This window comes from Oncorhynchus keta, unplaced genomic scaffold, assembly GCF_023373465.1.
Source record: "Oncorhynchus keta strain PuntledgeMale-10-30-2019 unplaced genomic scaffold, Oket_V2 Un_contig_15443_pilon_pilon, whole genome shotgun sequence".
In the NCBI taxonomy this organism is placed as follows: Eukaryota; Metazoa; Chordata; class Actinopteri; order Salmoniformes; family Salmonidae; genus Oncorhynchus; species Oncorhynchus keta.
This window is the reverse complement of record NW_026279320.1, coordinates 34297-47267: the sequence shown is the minus strand read 5'-3', so window position 1 is coordinate 47267 and position 12971 is coordinate 34297. Positions and strand designations below refer to the sequence as shown.

The 12971-nt window shown below is 52.7% G+C and overlaps 1 protein-coding gene across 1 annotated transcript in view; it reads right to left on the bottom strand.

The window, feature by feature from the left end:
• Positions 1 to 3861: 3861 nt before the first annotated feature.
• The window catches only part of LOC127918983 (son of sevenless homolog 2-like), a gene marked incomplete at its 3' end in the record, with an annotated part of 34216 nt that continues 25106 nt past the window's right edge, over positions 3862 to 12971 (bottom strand). The window contains exons 6-7 of the mRNA XM_052502309.1: positions 7733 to 7831; positions 3862 to 3989 (exon numbers count right to left, since the gene is read on the bottom strand). Coding sequence (XP_052358269.1) covers positions 3862 to 3989; positions 7733 to 7831 — 227 coding nt within the window. The remainder of the gene's footprint in view (positions 3990 to 7732; positions 7832 to 12971) is intronic.

Below are 12971 nucleotides of genomic sequence, written 5' to 3'. Positions count from 1 at the left end.
GTGCTGGGGTATTGAAAACAGGGCAGCGTGCTGGAGTATTGAAAACAGGGCAGCGTGCTGGGGTATTGAAAACAGGGCAGCGTGCTGGGGTATTGAAAACAGGGCAGCGTGCTGGAGTATTGAAAACAGGGCAGCGTGCTGGAGTATTGAAAACAGGGCAGCGTGCTGGAGTATTGAAAACAGGGCAGCGTGCTGGAGTATTGAAAACAGGGCAGCGTGCTGGAGTATTGAAAACAGGGCAGCGTGCTGGAGTACTGAAAACAGGGCAGCGTGCTGGAGTATTGAAAACAGGGCAGCGTGCTGGGGTATTGAAAACAGGGTAGCGTGCTGGGGTATTGTAAACAGGGCAGCGTGCTGGGGTATTGTAAACAGGGCAGCGTGCTGGGGTATTGAAAACAGGGTAGCGTGCTGGGGTATTGAAAACAGGGTAGCGTGCTGGGGTGTGAAAACAGGGCAGCGTGCTGGGGCATTGTAAACAGGGTAGCGTGCTGGGGTATTGAAAACAGGGCAGCGTGCTGGGGTATTGTAAACAGGGTAGCGTGCTGGGGTATTGAAAACAGGGCAGCGTGCTGGGGTATTGTAAACAGGGTAGCGTGCTGGGGCATTGTAAACAGGGCAGCGTGCTGGGGTATTGAAAACAGGGCAGCGTGCTGGGGTATTGTAAACAGGGTAGCGTGCTGGGGTATTGTAAACAGGGCAGCGTGCTGGGGTATTGAAAACAGGGCAGCGTGCTGGGGTATTGTAAACAGGGCAGCGTGCTGGGGTATTGAAAACAGGGCAGCGTGCTGGGGTTATTTAAAACAGGGTAGCGTGCTGGGGTATTGTAAACAGGGTAGCGTGCTGGGGCATTGAAAACAGGGCAGCGTGCTGGAGTATTGAAAACAGGGCAGCGTGCTGGGGTATTGAAAACAGGGCAGCGTGCTGGGTATTGAAAACAGGGCAGCGTGCTGGAGTATTGAAAACAGGGTAGCGTGCTGGAGTATTGAAAACAGGGCAGCGTGCTGGAGTATTGAAAACAGGGCAGCGTGCTGGAGTATTGAAAACAGGGCAGCGTGCTGGAGTATTGAAAACAGGGCAGCGTGCTGGAGTATTGAAAACAGGGCAGCGTGCTGGAGTATTGAAAACAGGGCAGCGTGCTGGAGTATTGAAAACAGGGCAGCGTGCTGGAGTATTGAAAACAGGGCAGCGTGCTGGAGTATTGAAAACAGGGCAGCGTGCTGGAGTATTGAAAACAGGGCAGCGTGCTGGAGTATTTAAAACAGGGCAGCGTGCTGGAGTATTGAAAACAGGGTAGCGTGCTGGAGTATTGAAAACAGGGCAGCGTGCTGGAGTATTGAAAACAGGGCAGCGTGCTGGAGTATTGAAAACAGGGTAGCGTGCTGGAGTATTGAAAACAGGGCAGCGTGCTGGAGTATTGAAAACAGGGCAGCGTGCTGGAGTATTTAAAACAGGGCAGCGTGCTGGAGTGCATTGAAAACAGGGTAGCGTGCTGGAGTATTGAAAACAGGGCAGCGTGCTGAAGTATTGAAAACAGGGCAGCGTGCTGGAGTATTGAAAACAGGGCAGCGTGCTGGAGTATTGAAAACAGGGCAGCGTGCTGGAGTTGAAAACAGGGCAGCGTGCTGGAGTATTGAAAACAGGGCAGCGTGCTGAGTATTGAAAACAGGGCAGCGTGCTGGAGTATTGAAAACAGGGCAGCGTGCTGGAGTATTGAAAACAGGGCAGCGTGCTGGAGTATTGAAAACAGGGTAGCGTGCTGGAGTATTGAAAACAGGGCAGCGTGCTGGAGTATTGAAAACAGGGTAGCGTGCTGGGGTATTGTAAACAGGGCAGCGTGCTGGGGTATTGAAAACAGGGCAGCGTGCTGGGGTATTGTAAACAGGGCAGCGTGCTGGGGGTATTGAAAACAGGGTAGCGTGCTGGAGTATTGAAAACAGGGTAGCGTGCTGGAGTATTGAAAACAGGGCAGCGTGCTGGAGTATTGAAAACAGGGCAGCGTGCTGGGGTATTGAAAACAGGGTAGCGTGCTGGAGTATTGAAAACAGGGTAGCGTGCTGGGGTATTGAAAACAGGGTAGCGTGCTGGGGTATTGAAAACAGGGTAGCGTGCTGGAGTATTGAAAACAGGGTAGCGTGCTGGGGTATTGAAAACAGGGTAGCGTGCTGGAGTATTGAAAACAGGGTAGCGTGCTGGGGTATTGAAAACAGGGTAGCGTGCTGGAGTATTGAAAACAGGGCAGCGTGCTGGGGTATTGAAAACAGGGTAGCGTGCTGGGGTATTGAAAACAGGGTAGCGTGCTGGAGTATTGAAAACAGGGCAGCGTGCTGGGGTATTGAAAACAGGGTAGCGTGCTGGAGTATTGAAAACAGGGCAGCGTGCTGGAGTATTGAAAACAGGGTAGCGTGCTGGAGTATTGAAAACAGGGCAGCGTGCTGGAGTATTGAAAACAGGGCAGCGTGCTGGAGTATTGAAAACAGGGCAGCGTGCTGGGGTATTGAAAACAGGGTAGCGTGCTGGAGTATTGAAAACAGGGCAGCGTGCTGGGGTATTGAAAACAGGGTAGCGTGCTGGAGTATTGAAAACAGGGCAGCGTGCTGGAGTATTGAAAACAGGGCAGCGTGCTGGGGTATTGAAAACAGGGTAGCGTGCTGGGGTATTGAAAACAGGGTAGCGTGCTGGGGTATTGAAAACAGGGCAGCGTGCTGGGGTATTGAAAACAGGGTAGCGTGCTGGAGTATTGAAAACAGGGTAGCGTGCTGGGGTATTGAAAACAGGGTAGCGTGCTGGAGTATTGAAAACAGGGTAGCGTGCTGGAGTATTGAAAACAGGGTAGCGTGCTGGGGTATTGAAAACAGGGTAGCGTGCTGGGGTATTGAAAACAGGGTAGCGTGCTGGGGTATTGAAAACAGGGTAGCGTGCTGGGGTATTGAAAACAGGGTAGCGTGCTGGGGTATTGAAAACAGGGTAGCGTGCTGGGGTATTGAAAACAGGGTAGCGTGCTGGGGTATTGAAAACAGGGTAGCGTGCTGGGGTATTGAAAACAGGGTAGCGTGCTGGGGTATTGAAAACAGGGTAGCGTGCTGGGGTATTGAAAACAGGGTAGCGTGCTGGAGTATTGAAAACAGGGTAGCGTGCTGGGGTATTGAAAACAGGGTAGCGTGCTGGAGTATTGAAAACAGGGCAGCGTGCTGGAGTATTGTAAACAGGGTAGCGTGCTGGAGTATTGTAAACAGGGTAGCGTGCTGGAGTATTGAAAACAGGGCAGCGTGCTGGGGTATTGAAAACAGGGCAGCGTGCTGGGGTATTGAAAACAGGGTAGCGTGCTGGGGTATTGTAAACAGGGTAGCGTGCTGGAGTATTGTAAACAGGGTAGCGTGCTGGAGTATTGAAAACAGGGCAGCGTGCTGGGGTATTGAAAACAGGGTAGCGTGCTGGAGTATTGTAAACAGGGTAGCGTGCTGGAGTATTGTAAACAGGGTAGCGTGCTGGAGTATTGAAAACAGGGTAGCGTGCTGGAGTATTGAAAACAGGGTAGCGTGCTGGAGTATTGTAAACAGGGTAGCGTGCTGGAGTATTGTAAACAGGGTAGCGTGCTGGAGTATTGAAAACAGGGCAGCGTGCTGGAGTATTGAAAACAGGGCAGCGTGCTGGAGTATTGTAAACACCCATCTTTTTAACTTGTTAAATGTATTGTATTCGTATAAAATGTCAAATTGTTTTTGAATTTTTGTTTTTCCTCAGTATTTGTAAAATAATTTTTTTGATATAGTATTATTTGCTCATCGAGGGATCCAATAATTCTGAACCCCTACTGCACGTGTATCAGCAGAGTGTTGTCCTGTGAAGACGTATGGTTCATACCCAGGCTTGCGTCGGGGCAGGTGTTTGGTGTAGATGCGTTCCACGCTACACTGGAGGTTGAGCAGAGCGGTGATGGCCTGCTTCAGACCCTCTCTGTCGTCCTGCTCCTCACTGTGCTCCTGCAGCTGCTGCTCGCAGCAGAGACAAGGTGGACAGCATTAGGGCCTTCAGGTTCATTGTTTTAACACAGAAGTAATGCATGTCATTTCCCCATGCAGGCAGGGTAATAAAGTCATTATCTCAGACAGAAGAGTGTCTGTGGATGAATGAAAAGGACAGTTGTCCCCCATAAAGTATGGATAGAAACTAGTGATGTTCACCTGGTGCTGTCTGCACTACTCCCGGTAGAGCCCACCTGGTGCTGTCTACACTACTCCCGGTAGAGCCCACCTGGTGCTGTCTACACTACTCCCGGTAGAGCCCACCTGGTGCTGTCTACACTACTCCCGGTAGAGCCCACCTGGTGCTGTCTGCACTACTCCCGGTAGAGCCCACCTGGTGCTGTCTGCACTACTCCCGGTAGAGCCCACCTGGTGCTGTCTGCACTACTCCCGGTAGAGCCCACCTGGTGCTGTCTGCACTACTCCCGGTAGAGCCCACCTGGTGCTGTCTGCACTACTCCCGGTAGAGCCCACCTGGTGCTGTCTGCACTACTCCCGGTAGAGCCCACCTGGTGCTGTCTGCACTACTCCCGGTAGAGCCCACCTGGTGCTGTCTGCACTACTCCCGGTAGAGCCCACCTGGTGCTGTCTGCACTACTCCCGGTAGAGCCCACCTGGTGCTGTCTGCACTACTCCCGGTAGAGCCCACCTGGTGCTGTCTGCACTACTCCCGGTAGAGCCCACCTGGTGCTGTCTGCACTACTCCCGGTAGAGCCCACCTGGTGCTGTCTGCACTACTCCCGGTAGAGCCCACCTGGTGCTGTCTGCACTACTCCCGGTAGAGCCCACCTGGTGCTGTCTGCACTACTCCCGGTAGAGCCCACCTGGTGCTGTCTGCACTACTCCCGGTAGAGCCCACCTGGTGCTGTCTGCACTACTCCCGGTAGAGCCCACCTGGTGCTGTCTGCACTACTCCCGGTAGAGCCCACCTGGTGCTGTCTGCACTACTCCCGGTAGAGCCCACCTGGTGCTGTCTGCACTACTCCCGGTAGAGCCCACCTGGTGCTGTCTGCACTACTCCCGGTAGAGCCCACCTGGTGCTGTCTGCACTACTCCCGGTAGAGCCCACCTGGTGCTGTCTGCACTACTCCCGGTAGAGCCCACCTGGTGCTGTCTGCACTATCCCGGTAGAGCCCACCTGGTGCTGTCTGCACTACTCCCGGTAGAGCCCACCTGGTGCTGTCTGCACTACTCCCGGTAGAGCCCACCTGGTGCTGTCTGCACTACTCCCGGTAGAGCCCACCTGGTGCTGTCTGCACTACTCCCGGTAGAGCCCACCTGGTGCTGTCTGCACTACTCCCGGTAGAGCCCACCTGGTGCTGTCTGCACTACTCCCGGTAGAGCCCACCTGGTGCTGTCTGCACTACTCCCGGTAGAGCCCACCTGGTGCTGTCTGCACTACTCCCGGTAGAGCCCACCTGGTGCTGTCTGCACTACTCCCGGTAGAGCCCACCTGGTGCTGTCTGCACTACTCCCGGTAGAGCCCACCTGGTGCTGTCTGCACTACTCCCGGTAGAGCCCACCTGGTGCTGTCTGCACTACTCCCGGTAGAGCCCACCTGGTGCTGTCTGCACTACTCCCGGTAGAGCCCACCTGGTGCTGTCTGCACTACTCCCGGTAGAGCCCACCTGGTGCTGTCTGCACTACTCCCGGTAGAGCCCACCTGGTGCTGTCTGCACCACTCCCGGTAGAGCCCACCTGGTGCTGTCTGCACTACTCCCGGTAGAGCCCACCTGGTGCTGTCTGCACTACTCCCGGTAGAGCCCACCTGGTGCTGTCTGCACTACTCCCGGTAGAGCCCACCTGGTGCTGTCTGCACTACTCCCGGTAGAGCCCACCTGGTGCTGTCTGCACTACTCCCGGTAGAGCCCACCTGGTGCTGTCTGCACTACTCCCGGTAGAGCCCACCTGGTGCTGTCTGCACTACTCCCGGTAGAGCCCACCTGGTGCTGTCTGCACTACTCCCGGTAGAGCCCACCTGGTGCTGTCTGCACTACTCCCGGTAGAGCCCACCTGGAGCTGTCTGCACTACTCCCGGTAGAGCCCACCTGGTGCTGTCTGCACTACTCCCGGTAGAGCCCACCTGGTGCTGTCTGCACTACTCCCGGTAGAGCCCACCTGGTGCTGTCTGCACTACTCCCGGTAGAGCCCACCTGGTGCTGTCTGCACTACTCCCGGTAGAGCCCACCTGGTGCTGTCTGCACTACTCCCGGTAAAGCCCACCTGGTGCTGTCTGCACTACTCCCGGTAGAGCCCACCTGGTGCTGTCTGCACTACTCCCGGTAGAGCCCACCTGGTGCTGTCTGCACTACTCCCGGTAGAGCCCACCTGGTGCTGTCTGCACTACTCCCGGTAGAGCCCACCTGGTGCTGTCTGCACTACTCCCGGTAGAGCCCACCTGGTGCTGTCTGCACTACTCCCGGTAGAACCCACCTGGTGCTGTCTGCACTACTCCCGGTAGAGCCCACCTGGTGCTGTCTGCACTACTCCCGGTAGAGCCCACCTGGTGCTGTCTGCACTACTCCCGGTAGAGCCCACCTGGTGCTGTCTGCACTACTCCCGGTAGAGCCCACCTGGTGCTGTCTGCACTACTCCCGGTAGAGCCCACCTGGTGCTGTCTGCACTACTCCCGGTGAGCCCACCTGGTGCTGTCTGCACTACTCCCGGTAGAGCCCACCTGGTGCTGTCTGCACTACTCCCGGTAGAGCCCACCTGGTGCTGTCTGCACTACTCCCGGTAGAGCCCACCTGGTGCTGTCTGCACTACTCCCGGTAGAGCCCACCTGGTGCTGTCTGCACTACTCCTGGTAGAGCCCACCTGGTGCTGTCTACACTACTCCCGGTAGAGCCCACCTGGTGCTGTCTGCACTACTCCCGGTAGAGCCCACCTGGTGCTGTCTGCACTACTCCTGGTAGAGCCCACCTGGTGCTGTCTGCACTACTCCTGGTAGAGCCCACCTGGTGCTGTCTGCACTACTCCTGGTAGAGCCCACCTGGTGCTGACTGCACTACTCCTGGTAGAGCCCACCTGGTGCTGTCTACACTACTCCTGGTAGAGCCCACCTGGTGCTGACTGCACTACTCCTGGTAGAGCCCACCTGGTGCTGTCTACACTACTCCTGGTAGAGCCCACCTGGTGCTGACTGCACTACTCCTGGTAGAGCCCACCTGGTGCTGTCTACACTACTCCTGGTAGAGCCCACCTGGTGCTGACTGCACTACTCCTGGTAGAGCCCACCTGGTGCTGACTGCACTACTCCTGGAACACATCTATAGAACTGTGGGGAGGGGCATGACTGAGTGGGGAGGGGCATGTGTGGAGGTGGGAGGGGCATGTGTGGAGGTGGGAGGGGCATGTGTGGAGGTGAGAGGGGCATGTGTGGAGGGGCATGTGTGGAGGTGGGAGGGGCATGTGTGGAGTGGGAGGGGCATGTATGGAGTGGGAGGGGCATGTATGGAGTGGGAGGGGCATGTGTGGAGTGGGAGGGGCATGTATGGAGTGGGAGGGGCATGTCTTACACACACAGGGTTGGAAAGGCCTGAAGGCTGAAAGTGAGGCAGGAGAGAAAACAGGACAGAGATACAGGTATGGTAGGACAGGGGTTCATCCTTTAGGCAAAGTCTGTAAGACCGTCTCTACTGGATCAGACAGAACGTGTGTGTGTGTGTGTGTGTGTGTGTGTGTGTGTGTGTGTGTGTATAAACACTCACCTGCAGTAGTTCAAAGTAGTGCAAACAGTGGTATACAGGAACCATCATGAGCTGTGGCAGGACGTACTGAACTGCCTCCTTGAAACCTTCAGCTATGGACTGTAGAGACAGACACCATTATATATTACTGTAGAGACAGACACCATTACATACTACTGTAGAGACAGACACCATTACATACTACTGTAGAGACAGACACCATTACATACTACTGTAGAGACAGACACCATTACATACTACTGTAGAGACAGACACCATTACATACTACTGTAGAGACAGACACCATTATATACTACTGTAGAGACGGACACCATTATATACTACTGTAGAGACAGACACCATTATATACTACTGTAGAGACAGACACCATTATATACTACTGTAGAGACAGACACCATTATATACTACTGTAGAGACAGACACCATTATATACTACTGTAGAGACAGACACCATTATATACTACTGTAGAGACAGACACCATTACATACTACTGTAGAGACAGACACCATTATATATTACTGTAGAGACAGACACCATTACATACTACTGTAGAGACAGACACCATTACATACTACTGTAGAGACAGACACCATTACATACTACTGTAGAGACAGACACCACCATTACATATTACTGTAGAGACAGACACCACCATTACATATTACTGTAGAGACAGACACCACCATTACATATTACTGTAGAGACAGACACCACCATTACATATTACTGTAGAGACAGACACCACCATTACATACTACTGTAGAGACAGACACCACCATTACATACTACTGTAGAGACAGACACCACCATTACATACTACTGTAGAGACAGACACCACCATTACATACTACTGTAGAGACAGACACCACCATTACATACTACTGTAGAGACAGACACCACCATTACATATTACTGTAGAGACAGACACCACCATTACATATTACTGTAGAGACAGACACCACCATTACATATTACTGTAGAGACAGACACCACCATTACATATTACTGTAGAGACAGACACCATTATATACTACTGTAGAGACAGACACCATTACATATTACTGTAGAGACAGACACCATTATATACTACTGTAGAGACAGACACCATTACATATTACTGTAGAGACAGACACCATTACATATTACTGTAGAGACAGACACCATTACATATTACTGTAGAGACAGACACCATTACATATTACTGTAGAGACAGACACCATTATATACTACTGTAGAGACAGACACCATTACATATTACTGTAGAGACAGACACCATTATATACTACTGTAGAGACAGACACCATTACATATTACTGTAGAGACAGACACCATTACATATTACTGTAAAAACAGACAACATTACATACTACTGTAGAGACAGACACCAACATTACATATTACTGTAGAGACAGACACCATTAGATATTACTGTAGAGACAGACACCATTATATATTACTGTAGAGACAGACACCAGCATTACATATTACTGTAGAGACAGACTACAACATTACCATACTACTGTAGAGACAGACTATGGAGGGTCTAGTACCTAACTTGTAAGTCGCTCTGGATAAGAGCGTCTGCTAAATGACTTAAATGTAAATGTAAATAATATGTATGGATAGAGAGAGGAGAGGAGAGACAGAGGAGAGAGGAAAATGATGAAGGGATGATCAGGAGTTCAGAGAAGAGGGATGACTGGTGGACTGGACTAAGTAACCTGATGAAGGGATGACTGTGGTGGACTGGGCAGAGTAACCTGATGAAGGGATGACTGGTGGACTGGACAGAGTAACCTGATGAAGGGATGACTGGTGGACTGGGCAGAGTAACGTGATGAAGGGATGACTGGTGGACTGGGCAGAGTAACCTGATGAAGGGATGACTGGTGGACTGGGCAGAGTAACCTGATGAAGGGATGACTGGTAAGAGTAACCTGATGAAGGGATGACTGGTAGACTGGGCAGAGTAACCTGATGAAGGGATGACTGTGGTGGACTGGGCAGAGTAACCCGATGAAGGGATGACTGTGGTAGACTGGGCAGAGTAACCTGATGAAGGGATGACTGTGGTAGACTGGGCAGAGTAACCTGATGAAGGGATGACTGTGGTGGACTGGGCAGAGTAACCTGATGAAGGGATGACTGTGGTGGACTGGGCAGAGTAACCTGATGAAGGGATGACTGTGGTGGACTGGGCAGAGTAACCTGATGAAGGGATGACTGTGGTGGACTGGGCAGAGTAACCTGATGAAGGGATGACTGTGGTAGACTGGGCAGAGTAACCTGATGAAGGGATGACTGTGGTGGACTGGGCAGAGTAACCCAATGAAGGGATGACTGGGCAGAGTAACCTGATGAAGGGATGACTGGACAGAGTAACCTGATGAAGGGATGACTGTGGTGGACTGGGCAGAGTAACCTGATGAAGGGATGACTGTGGTGGACTGGGCAGAGTAACCCAATGAAGGGATGACTGGGCAGAGTAACCTGATGAAGGGATGACTGGACAGAGTAACCTGATGAAGGGATGACTGTGGTGGACTGGGCAGAGTAACCTGATGAAGGGATGACTGTGGTGGACTGGGCAGAGTAACCCAATGAAGGGATGACTGGACAGAGTAACCTGATGAAGGGATGACTGTGGTGGACTGGGCAGAGTAACCTGATGAAGGGATGACTGTGGTGGACTGGGCAGAGTAACCCAATGAAGGGATGACTGGTGGACTGGACAGAGTAACCTGATGAAGGGATGACTGTGGTGGACTGGGCAGAGTAACCTGATGAAGGGATGACTGGTAGACTGGGCAGAGTAACCTGATGAAGGGATGACTGTGGTGGACTGGGCAGAGTAACCTGATGAAGGGATGACTGTGGTAGACTGGGCAGAGTAACCTGATGAAGGGATGACTGTGGTGGACTGGGCAGAGTAACCCAATGAAGGGATGACTGGTGGACTGGACAGAGTAACCTGATGAAGGGATGACTGTGGTGGACTGGGCAGAGTAACCTGATGAAGGGATGACTGGTGGGCTGGACAGAGTAACCTGATGAAGGGATGACTGTGGTGGACTGGGCAGAGTAACCTGATGAAGGGATGACTGTGGTGGACTGGGCAGAGTAACCCAATGAAGGGATGACTGGTGGACTGGACAGAGTAACCTGATGAAGGGATGACTGTGGTGGACTGGGCAGAGTAACCTGATGAAGGGATGACTGGTGGGCTGGGCAGAGTAACCTGATGAAGGGATGACTGTGGTGGACTGGGCAGAGTAACCTGATGAAGGGATGACTGGTGGACTGGGCAGAGTAACCTGATGAAGGGATGACTGGTAGACTGGGCAGAGTAACCTGATGAAGGGATGACTGTGGTGGACTGGGCAGAGTAACCTGATGAAGGGATGACTGTGGTAGACTGGGCAGAGTAACCTGATGAAGGGATGACTGTGGTGGACTGGGCAGAGTAACCTGATGAAGGGATGACTGTGGTAGACTGGGCAGAGTAACCTGATGAAGGGATGACTGTGGTGGACTGGGCAGAGTAACCTGATGAAGGGATGACTGTGGTAGACTGGGCAGAGTAACCTGATGAAGGGATGACTGTGGTGGACTGGGCAGAGTAACCTGATGAAGGGATGACTGTGGTAGACTGGGCAGAGTAACCTGATGAAGGGATGACTGTGGTGGACTGGGCAGAGTAACCTGATGAAGGGATGACTGTGGTGGACTGGGCAGAGTAACCCAATGAAGGGATGACTGGTGGACTGGGCAGAGTAACCTGATGAAGGGATGACTGTGGTGGACTGGGCAGAGTAACCTGATGAAGGGATGACTGGTAGACTGGGCAGAGTAACCTGATGAAGGGATGACTGGGCAGAGTAACCTGATGAAGGGATGACTGGTAGACTGGGCAGAGTAACCTGATGAAGGGATGACTGGGCAGAGTAACCCGATGAAGGGATGACTGGTGGACTGGGCAGAGTAACCTGATGAAGGGATGACTGTGGTGGACTGGGCAGAGTAACCTGATGAAGGGATGACTGTGGTGGACTGGGCAGAGTAACCTGATGAAGGGATGACTGTGGTGGACTGGGCAGAGTAACCTGATGAAGGGATGACTGTGGTGGACTGGGCAGAGTAACCCAATGAAGGGATGACTGGTGGACTGGACAGAGTAACCTGATGAAGGGATGACTGTGGTGGACTGGGCAGAGTAACCTGATGAAGGGATGACTGGTAGACTGGGCAGAGTAACCTGATGAAGGGATGACTGTGGTGGACTGGGCAGAGTAACCTGATGAAGGGATGACTGTGGTAGACTGGGCAGAGTAACCTGATGAAGGGATGACTGTGGTGGACTGGGCAGAGTAACCCAATGAAGGGATGACTGGTGGACTGGACAGAGTAACCTGATGAAGGGATGACTGTGGTGGACTGGGCAGAGTAACCTGATGAAGGGATGACTGGTGGGCTGGACAGAGTAACCTGATGAAGGGATGACTGTGGTGGACTGGGCAGAGTAACCTGATGAAGGGATGACTGTGGTGGACTGGGCAGAGTAACCTGATGAAGGGATGACTGGTAGACTGGGCAGAGTAACCTGATGAAGGGATGACTGTGGTGGACTGGGCAGAGTAACCTGATGAAGGGATGACTGTGGTGGACTGGGCAGAGTAACCTGATGAAGGGATGACTGTGGTAGACTGGGCAGAGTAACCTGATGAAGGGATGACTGTGGTGGACTGGGCAGAGTAACCTGATGAAGGGATGACTGTGGTGGACTGGGCAGAGTAACCTGATGAAGGGATGACTGTGGTGGACTGGGCAGAGTAACCTGATGAAGGGATGACTGTGGTGGACTGGGCAGAGTAACCTGATGAAGGGATGACTGTGGTGGACTGGGCAGAGTAACCTGATGAAGGGATGACTGTGGTGGACTGGGCAGAGTAACCTGATGAAGGGATGACTGGGCAGAGTAACCCGATGAAGGGATGACTGTGGTGGACTGGGCAGAGTAACCTGATGAAGGGATGACTGTGGTGGACTGGGCAGAGTAACCCGATGAAGGGATGACTGGTGGACTGGGCAGAGTAACCTGATGAAGGGATGACTGTGGTGGACTGGGCAGAGTAACCTGATGAAGGGATGACTGTGGTGGACTGGGCAGAGTAACCTGATGAAGGGATGACTGGTGGACTGGACAGAGTAACCTGATGAAGGGATGACTGTGGTGGACTG